At 41.1% G+C, this 19,858-nt stretch overlaps 2 protein-coding genes and 1 long non-coding RNA gene across 10 annotated transcripts in view; 1 reads left to right on the forward strand and 2 right to left on the reverse strand.

The window, feature by feature from the left end:
- Positions 1 to 10,050, reverse strand: part of LOC131110393 (homeobox protein CDX-1-like) — a 60,454-nt gene extending 50,404 nt beyond the window's left edge. For 6 of the 7 annotated variants that reach the window (XM_058063475.1, XM_058063468.1, XM_058063469.1 and 3 more), the window contains exons 1-2: positions 9,297 to 10,050; positions 2,484 to 2,632 (exon numbers count right to left, since the gene is read on the reverse strand). The gene's annotated coding sequence lies outside the window, so the exon portion shown is untranslated. Of the gene's footprint in view, positions 1 to 2,483; positions 2,633 to 2,725; positions 2,815 to 9,296 lie in introns of those variants that run through there. The other variant, XM_058063471.1, reaches the window with a different exon arrangement.
- Positions 84 to 18,810, forward strand: csf1ra (colony stimulating factor 1 receptor, a). Of its 2 annotated transcripts, XM_058063450.1 has the most exons (22): positions 84 to 341; positions 580 to 714; positions 3,739 to 4,026; positions 4,091 to 4,378; positions 4,456 to 4,592; positions 4,668 to 4,833; positions 5,403 to 5,604; positions 5,674 to 5,789; positions 5,868 to 5,979; positions 6,820 to 7,019; positions 7,219 to 7,310; positions 7,394 to 7,520; positions 8,929 to 9,033; positions 9,138 to 9,248; positions 9,313 to 9,475; positions 11,123 to 11,205; positions 11,277 to 11,380; positions 11,587 to 11,709; positions 12,898 to 13,009; positions 13,083 to 13,182; positions 15,465 to 15,576; positions 17,066 to 18,810. In XM_058063450.1, the coding sequence occupies exons 2-22, from the start codon at positions 663 to 665 to the stop codon at positions 17,216 to 17,218; spliced, it is 2,946 nt and encodes a 981-aa protein (XP_057919433.1). In that variant the 5' UTR covers positions 84 to 341; positions 580 to 662; the 3' UTR covers positions 17,219 to 18,810. The 2 variants fall into 2 exon arrangements, with proteins under 2 accessions (XP_057919433.1, XP_057919434.1); XM_058063451.1 differs by lacking the exon at positions 3,739 to 4,026.
- LOC131110396 (uncharacterized) lies at positions 13,801 to 19,625 on the reverse strand. Its single transcript, XR_009120883.1, has 3 exons — positions 19,427 to 19,625; positions 17,075 to 17,955; positions 13,801 to 14,230 (listed from the first exon to the last, which is right to left on the reverse strand). It is a non-coding gene; the product is annotated as an uncharacterized LOC131110396 (long non-coding RNA).
- Between the last annotated feature and the right edge of the window lie 233 nt (positions 19,626 to 19,858).

Here is a 19,858-nt window from a genome sequence, read left to right on the forward strand (position 1 = left end):
CCCCCCCCACCCCCCCTCCCCGGCGGCTGCAGGGTATGTCTCAATCAGGACGAGGAGATGATTCGTTTCACCATTTTGCTTCGATTGAATTTCACCTTTATGTTAACGCGAATTGACGCCGCTTAATGAATTAGTTGAGGATAATGTGTCGAACCGCCTTCTTTCCCCCCCCTTCCGCACACTCACAGCCAGTCCCCCCTCCACCCTGACTGAGAAATGTCATGTGTGCTGCGTCGGCCTGCGCAGTGGAAACAAGCAGCAGGGAGAAGAAGGAGGCAACGGAACGTTCAATTCAGGGACACGGGCGTCGATATCATCGGCTAGGCTGAACACACCCACAGGTGAGTACTAAAAGAGTTTGAACCCTTTGGGTCATTCAGTTTAGATTTTAGTTTTATGGCGTCTGAATAGAAAAGCAAAGTTCAATAATGTTTGACTTTTTCGGTAAATGTCACCATGAGAAGTTCTTTTGTTGGCTGGAGCTTGTGTTCCCGTTTTAAAAATAAAGTGTCTTATGTGGTCTGAAAAAGAGAAGCTCGAAGCTTGAAGTGGTTTTTATCCTCTCTTGTTGCTTCACAGATCTAACGGGTGTTGTGTTGAACACACACACACACACACACACACACACACACACACACACACACACACACAGTTGATTCAGGATGAAGTCGCTCCTGACTCTGCTGCTGGGATTTGTGGTCCCCGTTGTCACAGGTAAGATAAATTATCTTATTTTTTTTAATGTGACTTTACATAACATTTTTAATGTGTTTTTACATTTAAATAAAAAAAAAATAACATTGTCAAATCATTAATTATCATTTCAAACTCTGTGTTAAATATACCCTGTGTTATTATTGTTATTATATTTTATGCACAGGTTTAAATAAAGCTAAATATACTGCAAGACTGGTCTACTAATGTAATAGCAGATTTGAATCAGACTCATGTTATTATAGCAATGAGTAGTGTTCAAAGACACTACGTAATTGTATGGAGAGGGATTTGTGTTTTGAGTGTACTTGAGTGTACTTTACCATCAAATTGTACTTCTACAGTAAGAGCTATAGTGAAGTAATAAGAATATCCGCTTATTATCTTTGTGTTTCAGTTTATACTGCAGAGTTCTCGAGTTGTTGTGAGTTTCCGAGTGTCCCTGAATGCGCCTCGCGGTTATGTAGTATAATGAGGAAATGTTTGTAGATAAACAGACAGGAGATGTGTTTATGAGGTGAAAATACATATAAAGTGTTGGAATTGCACTGCTATTGATGGGTCAAATCAATCATTTGGCTATTTTGTGTCAAATGTGATCCGCAGGACACTAGTTTGAGGCCCCCGCCTTGATATGAAAGTTTAATGTTAGTTTGATATGGATGCTGTATGGTATCATGTACCCAGAAAAAGATATTATGTTTGATTAATGTTCATGTTAAAGGTTAAATAACTGTTAATAGTTATCCTCCCTATCCGTGTGGAAGTGGTAAGTTTTTGGTTATTTAAGTTTAAAGGAAATAACTTGAAGGCTACCGTTTAGGTCGCTAGCTCTCTAGTTTGCGAGTTACCATGTGTCTCAAGACCCTGCAGATGCGCAATATGTTGTAAATTAGGGTTCTCAAACACGCAGCCCGCGGGCCAGATGTGGCCCGCAGGACACTAGTTTGAGGCCCCCGCCTTGATATGAAAGTTTAAAGTTTGATATGGATGCTGTATGGTATCATGTACCCAGAAAAAATTATTACGTTTGATTAATGTTCATGTTAACGGTTAAATAACTGTTAATAGTTATCCTCCCTATCCGTGTGGAAGTGGTAAGTTTTTGGCTATTTAAGTTGAAAGGAAATAACTTGAAGGCTACCGTTTAGGTTGCTAGCTCTCTAGTTTGCGAGTTAGCATGTGTCTCAAGACCCTGCAGTTGCGCAATATGTTGTAAATAAAAAAAGAGTATAAATGTGACTATAGTCGTGTTTTGTCATGGCTACAGGGCTCTAATAATGCTTTGTTCATTTTAATATGAAAAAATAATTTGTCTACCCACCAACTATATGTGGTTTCTTAAGTTTTTATTATTATTATTATATTTATTTATTACTGATTGATTGATTTTTTTAATTCTTGATTTGTTTATTTATTTTTTATCTTATTTTGTGTAGAAAAATAAAAAGTAAGATATTTGAGAACAGTGGAATGTTTTATCAGAGCTTTTCTTGTAGAAAATCAGAACCAAAGCAAAGTTTTTTACATTTTTTTGTTTTTAATAAATGCGTTTTTTGTTTTTTTTTTGGAAAACCTGATGCGGCCCAGTCTCACCCAGACCCTAGCTCCAGTGGCCCCCAAGTAAATTGAGTTTTAGACCCCTGACGTACAGTATGTGATACTCAGCTGCAGTGTGACGGCTAATGGGAATTTCATGCACACAACTGCATTTGTTGTTTACTTCAAGTTTGAATGGATGTCATGATAAGATGAGGGAAGCGACTTACCGGAAGAGTGCAGATCGAAATGCTGATTGGCACGTCTCTGTATCGCCCGGTGCTGGGAAAGTGCCGAACAGAAAAACGCTGAACGTTGAATCTCAGTTCTGCTTCAAGCTTTGGCGTCCACTGTCCAGTGCCATGCACACTTGTAGAACCTTGATTGAAACGGAACAGAGTGGGAGAAGTTTGTCGGACGGTTAAAGATATTTCAAAAATAAACAATAGCAGTATCGATAATATTTACATACCTGTGTACATTGCAAGGTAGTCAATATGACATGATGTCATTGTTGTCCCATAAAGGCCACCGTACAACGGCTAGCAAACTAGCGACTGTTTTCAAAAGGCACAATTTGGATTACAAAATCATACTGTGTATATTTACTTATTATGTTTATTTATTCTTTTATTGAAATCAAACTAAGCCATTTTTTAATCAGCTTTGACACAAAGATTATGTCACATAATTAATAATAATAATAATAAATTTTATTTCAAAGCGCCTTCAAGGTCGCTGTACAGAAGATAAAAAAACAAAACAAATACAATAAATAATAATTACATGTCCAAAGTCCGTTTTAGGGGAATTGATTAAGGCATATTGTCAAATAAATAAATAATAAATAAATAATAAATAAATAATAAATAAATAATAAATAAATAATAAATAAATAATAAATAAATAATAAATAATAAATAATAAATAAATAATAAATAATAAATAAATAAATAAATAAATAATAAATAATAAATAAATAAATAAATAAATAAATAAATAATAAATTAATAATAAATAAATAATAAATTAATAATAAATAAATAATAAATTAATAATAAATTAATTAATAATAAATTAATTAATAAATGAAATGCATCTCAATAATTCCTAAATTAATATAAAATATAGAACTTGAACTAAAGACCATAAAGCTGGATATTTCACTTATTACTTGTGCAGTGAGCATACACCAATAAGGAAGATGGTAATAAAAACAAAAATATTTTGCTTGAAAATATGTCAGACATCAGTTGTATATTACATATTTTAATATCATTTTCTGCCACCCACACTGAGTGGGCGTGTAATCCACCACTGGACAACCACTGCCTACGGGGGAAGTCAAGTTAGGACATAGTTATAATTAGTATAAGTATTATTTATTATTATCTTGCTAGCCTGCTTAGCTCTGCTCGGTCATATGTAAACAGGAGATGGTGACAGACTTCATTAAAGAATGAATCCAATCTTTCTCCTTCTTAGTGGAGTGGAATCGTCCCGTGATCAAGTTCAACTCCAAAGTGGTGTCCGGTCCCGAGGTGGTGGTCAAATCTGGCACGCCTCTGGATTTGAGGTGCGAGGGTGACGGGCCTGTGAACTGGCAAACCAGGCTAGCCAAACACAGACGCTACGTCACGAAAGGGGGCGGCTGTGTCCGCAGTTTGAAGGTGGAGAACCCCTCGGCTGAATTCACCGGGACTTACAAGTGTTATTACACGGGCGGTCCGCAGTATCGTAATCTAACGTCCTCGGTTCACGTGTATGTCAAAGGTGAGCACAGAAACATAAGCCAAACCTCCAAGATAAATAATAACTCAGATCCGTTCTGCATCAGATCCCAGCCGGGTCTTCTGGACCAGCAGCATGACCTTGAGGGTGGTGAAAAAAGAGGGTGAGGTTTTCTTGCTGCCCTGTCTTCTGACTGACCCGGACGCCACAGACCTGAGTCTCCGCATGGACAACGGCACCGTGGTCCCCCAAGGGATGAACTTCACCGTCTACCGGCACCGTGGGATCCTCATCCACAGCCTCCACCCCAGCTTCAACGCCGACTATGTGTGCACGGCTAAAGTCAACGGGGTGGAGCGCACCTCCAGAGCCTTCTCCATCAACGTCATCCAGAGTGAGAGCACCAACTTGTTACTCAGTCTTTAGGTGCAACGTCCTTTTAACTAAATAAGTCGCTTTACTCTGATCTAGAGCTCCGTTTACCTCCGTACGTCTTCTTGGAGATGGATGAATACGTCCGAATCGCTGGGGAGGAGCTGAAGATCCGCTGCACTACACACAATCCCAACTTCAACTACAACGTCACATGGCTGTACACCACCAAATCAGTCAGTATGAAGAACTTTAGAAGGACTTTGGACAATAATCCTCAACTTCCTGTTGTTGGTTTTTTTTTTTGCCAGAAACCAGTCATAGAAGAAAGGGCACGATCCAGTGGAGAAAACCGACTGGACATTCAGAGCATCTTCACGATCCCTGCTGTGGACCTGGCAGACACGGGAAACATTTCCTGTATTGGAACAAACGAAGCCGGAATGAACAGTTCAACGACGTACTTGCTGGTTGTGGGTAAGCGGCAGGGACACCATTTGGTGATTTGATCGGTGCAGCCTCGGCAGTAATGCGGTTGCTGTACCGGAACCGTCGTGGTGAAAGGAGAGTCGAGCCGGAGGGCAAAGCTCTCAAGTTCCCATGAGCTTTGGGTCAAGACCGAAAGAATGAGATGGCGGATCCAGGCGGCTGAAATTAGTTTCCTCCGTAGGGTAGCTGGACTCACCCTAAGAGATAAGGTGAGGAGCTCAGTCAATCCGGGAGGGGCTCAGAGTAGAGCCGCTTGGCATCTAGTCCGGATGCCTCCCGGACGCCTCCCTGGTGAGGTGTTCCGGGCATGCCCAGCTGGGAAAAGACCCCGGTGCATACCTAGGACACGCTGGAGGGACTATGTCTCACAGCTGGCCTGGGAACACCTTGGTGTCCTCCCGGTGGAGCTGGAGGAGGTGGCCGGGGACCGGGAAGTCTGGGCTTCTCTACTAAGACTGCTGCCCCCGCGACCCGGACCCGGATAAACGGAGAAAAATGGATGGATGATTTGGCTTCAAACGTTGGCGCTGAATGAACCCCTTGGGTACTGTGTGCAGACAAGCCGTACATCCGACTGTTGCCCCAGCTGTCCCCAAAGCTGGCGCACAGGGGTCTTGCGATCGAGGTCAACGAGGGAGAAGATCTGGAGCTCACGGTAGCCATTGAGGCATACCCCCATATTGTGGAGCACAGCTGGAAAACGCCGACATCTTCCAGCATGTCCACGCAGGAGAACAAGCTCATCAAATATAACAACAGGTCAATTTGGGTCTCTTTTGTTCAGGTTCTGTATTCCGGATTAGTCACTATTCCTATTTTCCTCATCAGATACCACGCAACTCTGCAGCTAAAGAGAATGAACACTCAGGAGCAGGGTCAGTACACCTTCTACGCCAGGAGCAACATGGCCAACGCGTCCATCACATTCCAAGTCCAGATGTATCGTAAGTATCCGTAACTTCCCGGCGCCCATTGTGAGCGTGATCGATGGTGACTGAATTTGGTTTTCACTATTCTGCCAGAGAGACCGGTTGCTGTAGTGAGATGGGAGAATGTGACCACTCTAACGTGCACGTCCTTTGGGTATCCTGCCCCGAGAATCATCTGGTACCAGTGTTTTGGAATACGCCCCACGTGAGTGTCTGTTATATGAAGGAACTTCAAAGGAACTTTTTCATGGGAATTTAGGAGGTCATTGTTCGTTTTGGGCGGAATAGCGAGCATGCTTTTTTACTTGAGGGTCACATCAATGGCAGGAGCCGATCCCAGCTGGTTTTGGGATGGACATGTCACTGATCGGTGAAAGCAAATTAAGAATTGATTCCATGGTAGCTGCACCAAAGTCATCTGTTGGCACCATTGGTACTTTCGGAGATATTTTCCCACAATATTCCAGATAAAATCCTCGTAAATCCATCCATCCATCCATTTTCCTCCGCTTATCCGGGTCCGGGTCGCGGGGGCAGCAGTCTTAGTAGGGAAGCCAAGACTTCCCGATCCACCGGGAGGACACCAAGGCGTTCCCAGGGCAGCTGTGAGACATAATCCCTCCAGCGTATCCTAGGTCTGCCTTTTCCCGGCTGGGCATGCCCGGAACACCTCACCAGGGAGGCGTCCGGGAGGCATCCGGACTAGATGCCCGAACCAGAGTAGCGGCTCTACTCTGAGCCCCTCCCGGATGACTGAGCTCCTCACCCTATCTCTTAGGGTGAGTCCAGCTACCCGATCTCAGTCTTTCGGTCATGACCCAAAGCTCATGACCATAGCTGAGGTAGACCCACCACCTACGGGGGCAAGCATAAGGGTCCGGTGCATTGTGTGTTGGGTGGCGGTCAAGGGCGGGTGCATGGGCGACCTTGTCTTTGGCGGCCAAATATGGTTCTTAGGACATTGAAAATCCTCGTAAATTCCCACAAAAAGCTGTCCAAAAGGTGGGTGGAGCAATTTAACCGTGTACATGTTTTCATGAGGCAGCTGCAACGAAAGCAACACCGGGATGCAGATGGCCACCCCCTTGCAAGCTCAGACGGTGGAGGTCCAGAGGGAGGAGTACGGTGCCGTGGAAGTGGAAAGCGTCCTGACCGTCGGACCGTCCAGTCGCAGGATGACGGTGGAGTGTGTCGCCTTTAACCTTGTCGGAGTGGGAAGCGACACGTTCGCCATGGAGGTTTCTGGTGAATGTCGAATTGTTCTGAGCTTGTGATCACTTTTTCAGCTTGGGTGCTTTTTTCGATTTAATTTGTTTTGCTGAGTCACTTAGGCGTGACCTAAAACCACATTTCATGAAAAAAACGCCTTAAAAACAGCTTATCTGTTCACTGAAATGCAAACTGAAGCACATTTTCAAAGGGTGATTTGTCTTTGGTTTTGTAGACAAACTCTTCACTTCCACTTTGACCGGATCAGCGGGCATTCTCTCCATCCTGCTCCTGCTTTTGGTCTTCCTTTTCTACAAATATAAGCAGGTAGAGATCCATTGGCAGAATCTGACGACAAAACCGTGTATTGAAGTAGAAGCGCTTGCTGTCTTCCTCCCGACCTTGTCCAGAAACCCAGATATGAGGTCCGATGGAAGATCATTGAGGCCAGAGATGGAAACAACTACACCTTCATCGACCCCACGCAGCTTCCGTACAACGATAAATGGGAGTTCCCGCGAGACAAGCTCAAGCTGGGTTTGTAGCGTCTCTTCCAGCATGTCCGCTTCAGGATCCATTTTAAGATTCTCTTACTGGGTTTTTAAATGTCTTAACGGCCTTCTTATTTATCTGATCTGCTTTTACCGTATCAACCCCCGCGGACCCTGCGGTCCTCCTGCACTGGCCTTTTAACAATACCAAAACCCAGAACAAAAACCCACGGAGAGGCAGCATTTAGTCACTATGGCCCCCACCTGTGGAACAGCCTCAGGACTGCGGAGACTGTTGATATTTTTAAAAAAAGATTAAAGACACACCTTTTAACTTTTAGCTTTTAACTAATATTTCTTATCTTTTATAGTTTATAGTCTTTTATCTTATCTTTTTAGTCCTATTTTATGCTCTTAGACTTTAGCTTGGGCGGCACGGTGGTCGAGTGGTTAGCGCGCAGACCTCGCAGCTAGGAGACCAGGGTTCAATTCCACCCTCGGCCATCTCTGTGTGGAGTTTGCATGTTCTCCCCGTGCATGCGTGGGTTTCCTCCCACATTCCAAAAACATGCTAGGTTAATTAGCGACTCCAAATTGTCCATAGGTATGAATGTGAGTGTGAATGGTTGTTTGTCTATATGTGCCCTGTGATTGGCTGGCGACCAGTCTCGCCCAAAGACAGCTGGGATAGGCTCTAGCACGCCCCAACACGAACCTCGTGAGGATAAGCGGTAGAAAATGAATGAATGAATGAGTTCTCCTCCTATTTTGTGTGGAAGTGGTAACTTTTTGGCTTCTTATTTTGTCTTTCCCCACCCTCGGCCATCTCTGTGTGGAGTTTGCATGTTCTCCCCGTGCATGCGTGGGTTTTCTCCGGGTACTCCGGTTTCCTCCCACATTCCAAAAACATGCTAGGTTAATTAGCGACTCCAAATTGTCCAGAGGTATAAATGTGAGTGTGAATGGTTGTTTGTCTATATGTGCCCTGTGATTGGCTGGCCACCAGTCCAGGGTGTACCCCACCTCTCGCCTGAAGACAGCTGGGATAGGCTCCAGCACCCGCCACGACCCTCGTGAGGAAAAAGCGGTAGAAAATGAATGAATGAATGAATGAATGAATGAGTCTTTAGCTTTTAACGCCAGTGTTTCCTCAGAGGGGGTCCTCCACACTGGGGGGGCTGTGTCGGGTGTGCCGTCCTTGGGTGCCTTTGACCCGGCCGGCTGGGGGTTCCTCCCTTAGATGTGGGGGTCCACCCATCTGTCCGAGTCGGGGGGGGCGGGTGCTGGGTGCTTTCTTAGTAATTGTTTTTCTTTTTAATTGTGGTAATTGGTTTTAATTCTATAAAGCGCTTTATGTTGCATGTCTCTGCAGGAAAAGTGCTCTACAAATAAAGTTGATTTGATATCAAAACCCAATGAGGAATTTAATAGTCAAATCCATTCCGTTCAAACAGGCAAGATTTTGGGTGCTGGAGCTTTCGGAAAAGTGGTGGAGGCCACAGCCTACGGTCTGGGAGAGGAAGACAATGCGATGCGTGTGGCGGTGAAAATGCTCAAAGGTTGGCGTCACTCCAGATCATTTGATGAATGCGATGCCATCACACGACTGGCAAAAAGCTAATTTCATGTGATGAGAATCATGACGTTGTGCTTTGCTTTGAAGCTAGCGCACATTCCGATGAGAGAGAAGCACTCATGTCGGAGCTGAAGATCCTGAGTCACTTAGGACACCACCAGAACATTGTGAACCTACTAGGAGCCTGCACCTTTGGAGGTAAGACGCTGGTGAATCATATTTCCACGGAGCTGTGTCTTTCCTTACCTGCGTGATTCTCCAGGACCTGTGCTCGTGATCACCGAGTACTGCAGCCTGGGCGACCTGCTCAACTTCCTGCGCCAGAAAGCAGAGACCTTTGTGAGCTTTGTCATGAACATTCCGGCCGTGGCGGAGAACTCAAACGACTACAAGAACATCTGCAATGAGAAGCATTTCATCAGAAGGTTTGTCGCCAAGCTGTCCACAAACGTTGATGTCAAACCTCACATACCTGATCCCGGTATTGTGGCATTCCCTGGAAAACGTTACTACTCCGATAATCCCAGTTCATGTCAATGCTGTTAATACGGAACAGTAACACGCAAACAGGCTGGAAAATCAACCGCTATTAGCGGCGCTGTAAAAAGTAACCCTGGGGGGGGGGGGGGGTAACAGTACACGCTTCTGCCTTTCATTGCAAAAAGGTTTGGGTTCAATTCCTGGCCAGGGTTGCGTCAGTAAAGGCAAGGGCATGTGATTGACTCGCGGTGGTGACTCCTGAGAGGGAAAAACTAAATGTGAAAACCACGGGATGAAGAATGTCAAAAAAAAAAACAAAAAAATATTTAACCCCAGAAGTTGAGGAAAATGAAAATTCCAAGATGAAGGGAAATAGATGTTCCCATAATAAAACAAGTGTGTTCTCACCGACACTCTTGTGAATACATTTATTAACAGTATTAGAGCCCTCTAGACATGAACAGCACCCCTATAATCTTCTACAGTCATTCATTCATTCATTTTCTACTGCTTTTTCCTTACGAGGGTCGCGGGGGTGCTGGAGCCTATCCCAGCTGTCTTGAGAGGCGGGGTCCACCGCCTCTCAAAATAAAATAAGAAGCCAAAACGTTACCACTTCCACACAAAATAGGAGAACTCATTAATTCATTCATTTTCTACCACCTATCCTCACGAAGGTTGCGGGGGTGCTGGAGCCTATCCCAGCTGTCTTGAGAGGCGGGGTATACACCCTGGACTGGTGCCAGCCAATCACAGGGCACATATAAACAAACAACCATTCACACTCACATTCATACCTATGAACAATTTGGAGTCGCTAATTAACCTAGCATGTTTTTGGAATGTGGGAGGAAACCGGAGTACCCGGAGAAAACCCACGCATGCACGGGGAGAACATGCAAACTCCACACAGAGATGGCCATGGGTGGGGAAAGACAAAATAAGAAGCCAAAAAGTTACCACTTCCACACAAAATAGGAGGAGAACTCATTAATTTTCTACCGCTTAGCCTCACAAGGATCGCAGGGGCTGGAGCCTATCCCAGCTGTCACATATCCCAGGGCACATATAGACAAACAACATTAAACTTTGGTGTCAAGGTGGGGGGCTCAAACTCGCGTCTCACAAGCCGCATTTGGCCCGCGGGCCGCAAGTTTGAGACCCCTGATTTAAAGTACATTACTGTTTTAGTCTTAATTCAAGTGCTTAAAACTACATCAGGGCGGCACGGCGGTCAAGTGGTTAGCGCGCAGACCTCACAGTTAGGAGACCAGGGTTCAATTCCACCCTCGGCCATCTCTGTGTGGAGTTTGCATGTTCTCCCCGTGCATGCGTGGGTTTTCTCCGGGTACTCCGGTTTCCTCCCACATTCCAAAAACATGCTAGGTTAATTAGCGACTCCGAATTGTCCATAGGTATGAATCTGAGTGTGAATGGTTGTTTGTCTATATGTGCCCTGTGTTTGACTGGCGACCGGTCCAGGGTGTACCCCGCCTCTGGCCCAAAGACAGCTGGGATAGGCTCCGGTAATGTAATGTAAAGTAATGTACTGTAATGTAATGAAAAGTGTCTATGACGGCTTCGCCCACCAGTGACAGTGGAATCTCCAGTGCCTCGTCCAGCAGCTACTTGGAGATGAGACCGTGTCAGCTACCAAGCAACCAGCCTTTACGAAGTAAATATCGTATTTCAAGCACTTCAACAAACAGCTAAAGAGTTTGACTAACGTGATGGGATTCATTCCAGGCTCCGTGTGCGAGGAGACTGGTGAATGGCCGTTGGACATGGACGACTTGTTGAGGTTTTCCTATCAAGTGGCTCAAGGCTTGGACTTTTTGGCAGCCAGAAATGTGAGTGTTAATCTGGGAGGCATTCAGTGACACTCGGTGCAACAACCGCTGTGCTGATAGCATCTTATCTTTCTGACTGAGATGCCAAATGATATATGTTGATGGTGCTAAGTCGATAGTTTGTTCCTGATGTGTCCGTTCATTGTTTTTAATTGCGGTAGCGGCGGTCTGTGTTGAAGTCTTCTGTGGTACTTCTGTGTGTGCAGTGTATTCACAGAGATGTGGCTGCGAGAAACGTCCTGTTGACCAACCATCGAATAGCTAAGATTTGTGACTTTGGCCTAGCGCGGGACATCATGAACGACTCCAACTATGTGGTGAAGGGAAATGTAAGCACTGCTAGTATTTTATTAGATCTTCTCAAGGGATAATACTACTAAATCTTATGACGGAGCCATATAAAAAAATTAAATCTCAAGAATCATAATTTCAAGAATAAAGTTGTAAATGTCTGGGAAAAAAACTCATACATTTACAAGAATAAAAGTCATACATTTACGAGACTAAAGTTGGAAATTCCAGAGAGAAAAAAAACTAATAAATTTACAAGAGTAAAAGTCGTAAATTCATAAGAATAAAGCCATACATTTACGAGAATAAAGTCTTAAATTTAAAAGAAAGTTTTTAATTTAATATTTCAACTTTAATTTTAGTTTATTCTCCTAAAATGGCAACATTAAAATACAACTTTTTTCTAATATTTTGACTTTATTCTCCTAAAATGACAGCTGTTTTTTTAGCATTTCTGCTGTTTTGGGATTGTTTGATTCTTTTATTCTTTATATTTATTCTTATTCTTTTTTTATGATTATATTATTTATATTATGTTTTATTATTATATGTATATTATATATTTATATTATATATTTTATTTATATTTTTAGAATGGACTGTTTCAACTTTCTTATTGTAAATTTTCTTTTACATTTCCCTACATTTATTCCCATAATATTTTGACTTTATTCTTCTAACCTTTTATTTGGAGTTAAGTAATCTTATAATGTGCATTATAATGTGTGGAGTCCCTTGAGAAGATATTTCAACTTTAATTTTAGTTTATTCTCCTAAAATGACAACATTAAAATACAACTTTTCCCTTAATATTTTGACTTTATTCTCCCAAAATGACAGCTGCTTTTTTTTAGCATTTCTGCTGTTTTGGGATTGTTTTATTCTTTTATTATTTATATTTATTCTTATTCTTTTGTATTATTATATATAATATTATATTATTTATAGTATTTTTTATTATTATATGTATATTATATATTTTATTTATATTTTTAGAATTGACTCTTTCAACTTATTGTAAATTTAGTTTTACATTTCCCTACATTTCTTCCCATAATATTTTGACTTTATTCTTCTAACCTTTTATTTGGAGTTAAGTCGTCTTATAATGTGTGGAGTCCCTTGAGAAGATAGGATAAAAATGGTTCCTGAAAGGTGATCCTAGATAGATCCTACTATCTGTGTTGTGCTGACAAGACTTGCCTGCCGTTGTTGTCCTTTTGAAGGCACGTCTACCGGTCAAGTGGATGGCTCCGGAGAGTATCTTTGACTGCGTGTACACGGTCCAGAGTGACGTCTGGTCCTATGGAATCCTCCTGTGGGAGATCTTCTCTTTGGGTGAGAGGACACACACATGTCATTCTATTGTATGTTTGGTGTTTTTGGCTAAAATATCCATGTGCTCCGTCAGGGAAGAGCCCTTACCCCAGCATGGCTGTGGACTCCAGGTTCTACAAGATGGTGAAACGTGGCTACCAGATGTGTCAGCCAGACTTTGCGCCACCTGAGATGTGAGTCTGAGGTCCTTTGTGCGTCATTAACCTAGCATCGGCATCGGACATTGCGTCTGGCTAGATCAGGGGTGGGCAAACTACGGCCCGGGGCCCACATCCGGCCCGCCAAGTGTTTGAATACGGCCTGCCCAATCTTTCCAAAGTATTTCATTTAAACTCAACATACAACCTGGCATCATGGCCTGAGCCAACCTTTTGATGGTTTTATCAATTTCGTTTTTTGACATGGTCTGTTGTTTACAAAGTGCTCCTGAAAAAAGGGACACAAGCACATAATAATAATTATTATTATTAGATTATTATAATTATTATTAGAAATATTATGATTATTATAATTATTATATTAATGCTAATTATTCTATTAATTATATATATTATTGTTATATTTGCATATTTTACATAATAATAATATAATAATTATTATTTTAATTTTATTGTAATTATTATAATATTTTATTATTTTTAAAATATTTAAATATAAATATAAAATAATAAATAATAATAGCAGATTGCATGACAATTTTACAGATACAATAATACCAGGTGGACTGTTATGTGTAAAATATATAGTCTGCCCCCCCCCCGGAAATTTTGTCATATTAATGCGGCCCGCGAGTCAAAAAGTTTGCCCACCCCTGGGCTAGATAAAGGAGGGGTGTTTGTATTAATACTATAACATACAGTATCTATACCGGTCTTAACTAGGAGCTACAGAAGTCAGTGGAAAAATAAACAACTTAAAACAGCCCCCCCCCTTCCCTAAAGTGCATCAGTACGCAGTGATTCGTCGCGGCTGTCACACCACCCCGGAATAATGGCGCTGTGGAACGGTGCAGACTGAATATGAGTCAGGGTCCGATCATCTGTTGTCGCTGTGTGAGTCAGGCCTCAGTTCTGCCTGTTAGCCACATGACCGCCATGCTGGGGGGCCATGGAACTGCTATTTCACGGCCAGCCAAAAAAAAGAAAAAAAAAAAGGCAGTCTCTCTTGTGGAAGCACGTAAACACTTCCTTGGAGTTCTCCTTTGCTGATACTTCCTGATTTCTGCGGAGGCACAAATAAATACACAATACAGATATACAGATATATATTATTCCTCATAATATCACACATTTATTTATTCTTGGAAAATCAAAACATTTTTTCTTGCTAGACTATGACTTTTTATGTTAATATTTTGACTTTGTTCTTGTAAAAAAAAATCAATGTTTTTCTTCCTGTAATGACATTTTTTCCATTATATGTATATATATATATATATATATATATATATATATATATATACACATATATACATTCGCCAAATATTTCTACTTTTTTCTTTCAATGTGTTACTTCCTGTAATGATAACATTTTTCCCATGATATATATATATATGTACATATATACATTCGGCAAATATTTCTATTTTTTTCTTGTAAATCTTTATATAATGACTTTATTATAACTTTTTCCCATAAAATTTTTTTTTACCATAAACTAAAACTTCATTTTGACTTCATCATATTACCACTTTTTATAAAATATTTTTCCTTTAATATTTTAACTTTATGCTACACTAAAATTATATAAGAACTTTCCTCATAATATCACACATTTATTCTTGGAAAATTACAACTTTTTTTCTTGCTAGACTATGACTTTTTATGTTAATATTTTGACTTTGTTCTCGTAAAAAAAATTTTTATGTTTTTCTTCCTGTAATTATGACATTTTTTCCATGATATGTAATATATATATATATACATTCGCCAAATATTTCTACTTTTTTTCTTGTAAATCTTTATATAATTACTTTATTATAACTTTTTCCCTTAAATTTTTTTTACCATAAACTACAACTTGATTTTGACTTCATATTACCACTTTTTATAGAATATTTTTCCTTTAATATTTAAACACTATGCTACACTAAAATTATACTATAACTTTGCTCATAATATCACACATTTTTTTCTTGGAAAATTAAAACATTTTTTCTTGATAGACTATGACATTTTATGTTAATATTTTGACTTTGTTCTTGTAAAAAATGTTTTTCTTCCTGTAATTATGATTTTTTTTTCCATGATATGTATTTATCCTCATAACCTTCTAAACACACCTTGTCTTCAACCAAACTCCCCACACAGATATGGATAATATAGAGATTAAAATGTGGTAAAAGTCTTAAAATAGAATACATTCATAGTAATAAACAGTACTAAATAAATGCGCCCGTCATAAAAGCGCCTGGTCAGCAAGCCCAATGCCTGAACATGCAACCCTTTGATTGCAGCTACACCATCATGACGATGTGCTGGCATCTGGAGCCCACCGAGCGGCCCACTTTCAGCAAGATCAGTCACATGATCCAACGACTACTTGGCGAGCAAACGGCCCAAGAACAGGTGAGCGGTCTGCTGCGACCCTTCTCTCATCAGACCCTGTGGCGCTAATCTGTGATTAATGATTATTTTCTTCGCGGGGGGCCGTTTCGGTGTTTTCATGTATTTTGGAATTTTGTAAAAAAAAAAAAAAAGGCTAAAATAAGATTTCAAGACAAGGCTTTGTTTTATTATGAATTAGTCGGGGTGTCACAAGTCTGTTTTGTGACTCGCTGAAATAAAAGTTTATTTGTTGTTTACGCCGGAGCCTTTCACAGCTCGTTTTGGGCGAGAGGCGGGATACAGACTGTACCGGTCAGCAGCCACCACAAAGAAATAATCAACCTCACAGGGATATTTGTGGACTATGGGAGGACTATGGATGGACTATGGGTGGACTACGGGTGGACTATGGGAGGACTACAGGAGGACTATGGATGGACTATGGATGGACTATGGGTGGACTATGGGTGGACTATGGATGGACTATGGATGGACTATGGATGGACTATGGAGTACACAAGAAGAGCATGCACCCAACCATACCATACCAACCTGATGTGTGGAGCGTGGCCAACATGCAAACCACTAACCCACCGTGCGGCCCTCATTTTTTACTGAAAAAAACAATTGTTCATTCATTCATTTTCTACCGCTTATCCTCACAAGGTTCACAGGGGGTGCTGGAGCCTATCCCAGCTGTCTTCGGGCGGGAGGCGGGGTACACCCTGGACTGGTGGCCAGCCAATCACGGGGCACATATAGACAAACAACCATTCACACTCACATTCATACCTATGGACAATTTGGAGTCGCTAATTAACCTAGCATGTTTTTGGAATGTGGGAGGAAACCCACGCATGCACGGGGAGAACATGCAAACTCCACTCAGAGATGGCCGAGGGTGGGGAAAGACAAAATAAGAAGCCAAAAAGTTACCACTTCCACACAAAATAGGAGGAGAACTCATTCATTCATTCATTTTCTACCGCTTATCCTCACGAGGGTCGCAGGGAGTGCTAGAGCCTATCCCAGCTGTCTTCGAACAAAAGGCGGGGTACACCCTGGACTGGTGGCCAGCCAATCACAGGTCACATATAGACAAACAACCATTCACACTCACATTCATATACGTATGGACAATTTGGAGTCGCTAATTAACCTAGCATGTTTTTGGAATGTGGTAGAAAACCGGAGTACCTGTTAGAAAACGGGGAGAACTCCACACAGAGATAGCCGATGGTGGAATTGAACTCGGGTGTCCTAGCTGTGAGGTCTGCGCGCTAACCACTCGATCGCCTTGCAGCCCATAATTCATCATATGTGCCAAAATAGTTATGGATTAATGATTCACATGAATTTACCGAATCTGGGGAAAAGTTGAAATGTGAAATCTGTAGGAACCCTCAGGGAACTCAAACAGATTTAATCAAACCAATCCAATTCATTTGGGGGTTTTTTTGTCTGATTTTGGTGGTTTCTTACATAAGTCTTGATGTTTGTCGTTCCTTAGCTCATTTACCAGAATGTGCATCAGGAGCAGGTCACGCCGGACCAGGAGTGTGACGAGTCCAAGTGCTGCGACGACCCCTTTGACCAGTCTTGTGAGCCGTCCGAGGAAGCGGAGCAGCCTTTGATGAAGACCAACAACTACCAGTTTTGTTGAAGCCCTATCTGTTGACGAACAAGCCCTGGGGGGGAGGAGCAAAGCGGCGCACCGGGTGTTAGTTGATGGAAGAAGCTCACCTCCACACAAGCAAGCCACGCCTCCAGACGTGGCGACTGCAGGAAACAAGCGTCGTCATTATCGCCCCCCACTTTGTAGCTCAATCTGCGCGGGAGGTCATCAACTCCTCCGCGGTACGGGATTTTTTTTTTTTGAAGCAAGCACATTGTCGCCGCCGGAACTGTACACAAGCTAGGTTTTCTTCTCCGATCACTTGAATTGAACAGCGTGTCCTCACCGCCGCCCCTCGTTAAAGCGTGACAAATAGACTGTGAAGAAGGCAGAGAATGACAACGTTGTTTTTTGCGTTCCACTCTTTGGTCATAGCTCCATCTCTTGTGACACCATTACAAGGAGCCGTGCCTCGGTGGAGACATGTGATCGCCCCACTTAAGTCAAATCAATTATCAACAGGTTCAGGGGCAATGCAGGAGCAACGGAATACATATGAACTGAACAGGGCAACCAATGGATCCATGATAGGATAGATTAACTCATTTTAGTTCAAAAAAAGCGCAAATTAATCTTGAATCTCCTTGTCGTTTGCTGACTTGCCCAAATGTTTTCTTTTCCACTTTCTGTCCAAGTCACTGATTTGTGTGAGTGACAGCATGAAAAGCTCCGACTTGCTTGGAGTGAAGCAGCTCGATACCACCTCTCGACCAGTCTCGAGACCCCTAATGTGTACATAAATATCATCTTATCAGGCCAATATTTGTCAATACATCAAATCTATTTGAGTAGCTGTGTCAATAATTATACAATTGAACAAAAATATCGCCATTAATAATCTCTAGACCTCAAATATAAGACGATAACTTCAGTAGCTGTATCAACTGTCGTATATTGTACATAAATGATTTTTTTTTAAAACCGACAACCTGCAATAATAAGAAAAATGTCGCCATTAATAATCTCTAGACCTCAAATATAAGACGATAATTTCAGTAGCTGTATCAACTGTCGTATATTGTACATAAATGATTTTTTTAAAAACCGACAACCTGCAATAATAAGAAAAATGTTGCCATTAATAATCTCTAGACCTCAAATATAAGACGATAACTTCAGTAGCTGTATCAACTGTCGTATATTGTACATAAATGATTTTTTTTTAAACCGACAACCTGCAATAATAAGAAATCCATCATGTGCCTGCTTGACAATCATTCAAAAATATTTTCAATCATAAAAAGTATGAATAACTCCGTAAACGAATGGTATTTTTTTGCTTGACAACGTGAATGTTTTTGTATTAGCTTATGTTCCATATCATCTTATGACTTGTTTCCATACTGTATGTAGCGGTCAGCCTACACTGCCACCTGTATTTGAAGGTAACATTTAAGCTGTGATTTATTTGGCATTTCAGATGCCCTTGTGTGTGATTCCTGTTCATGTATATATATATATATATATCTCCTGATATGTATCAATAATTGTTTTTATCATTTTAACCAGTAGGAAAGGTTGTCTGTTGCCGTGAATGCATCGTTCATGTACAAGTGTGCTTGTTTGTTGCTGAAATGAGATTGGAATTAAAGCTTTACTTTATAATAAAATTACTGAATTGTGTGTTACGGTATGTTTGTGCTCCATTACACTGGTGGATGTACTTTTTTAATTTATCATTTTATACCAAAAATCATATACAGTTAGAAATACCACATGGGAGAAAGTTAGATGGTGTGTTCAATGACCGTCAAAAATGGTACGTATAGCCGCTTAGCACGTTTGTGAAAACGAGCAAACCACAGATAGAGATAGCTAGACTATTGTATACTACAGATTTATACTTTTTATATTATACTTACTATAATTTATACTATAGTAGTTCGTTGTTTATCGCGGTGAAGATAGAATAAATGTATACTATAGTCGTCCGTTGTTTATCGCGGTTAATGGGTTCCAGACCTGACTGACGCATTAAATTAGTTTTCAGTATTAATAAATGTAACATTTTGTAGACTTTGTGTTTGAAATAACACCCCTACAGTCACATTTACACTCCTATTATTCATTGTTTACACCACTTTACAACTCTTATGCTAAAGGGACTCGAGACGACTGCTTGCTAGCTAGCGAAACAGTTAGCCTCGATTTTTTTCTTCAAATATTTCTTCTAAACTTAAGAAGCTACAAACTTACCACTTCCAGACGGGATGGGAGGAGAACTTTTATTTCTCTCAATCGTGACGGACAGGACATGGCTAACTTCACGAAGTTTGGAGTTAATGTAATGTTACGAAATGTGTCAATGTTTTGTCATTACTGCCGCCTCGTGACCAGAATACAAATCACGTGGTTTTGACCAATAAGAGACCTTAGTCTACCACGGAACCGCGATATAGCGAGGGACAACTGTATACTGTATTTTTCTTTCATCTGTTTGGTTCTAAATAGTATGTGGGTATGCATAAAATATATATATATATATATATATATATATATATATATATATATATATATATATATATATATATATATATATATATATATATATATATATATATATATATATATATATATATATGGTTCCAATTTTCTACAAGAAAAGCTCTGATAAAACATTCCACTGTT

Source organism: Doryrhamphus excisus, chromosome 23 (assembly GCF_030265055.1).
Source record: "Doryrhamphus excisus isolate RoL2022-K1 chromosome 23, RoL_Dexc_1.0, whole genome shotgun sequence".
In the NCBI taxonomy this organism is placed as follows: Eukaryota; Metazoa; Chordata; class Actinopteri; order Syngnathiformes; family Syngnathidae; genus Doryrhamphus; species Doryrhamphus excisus.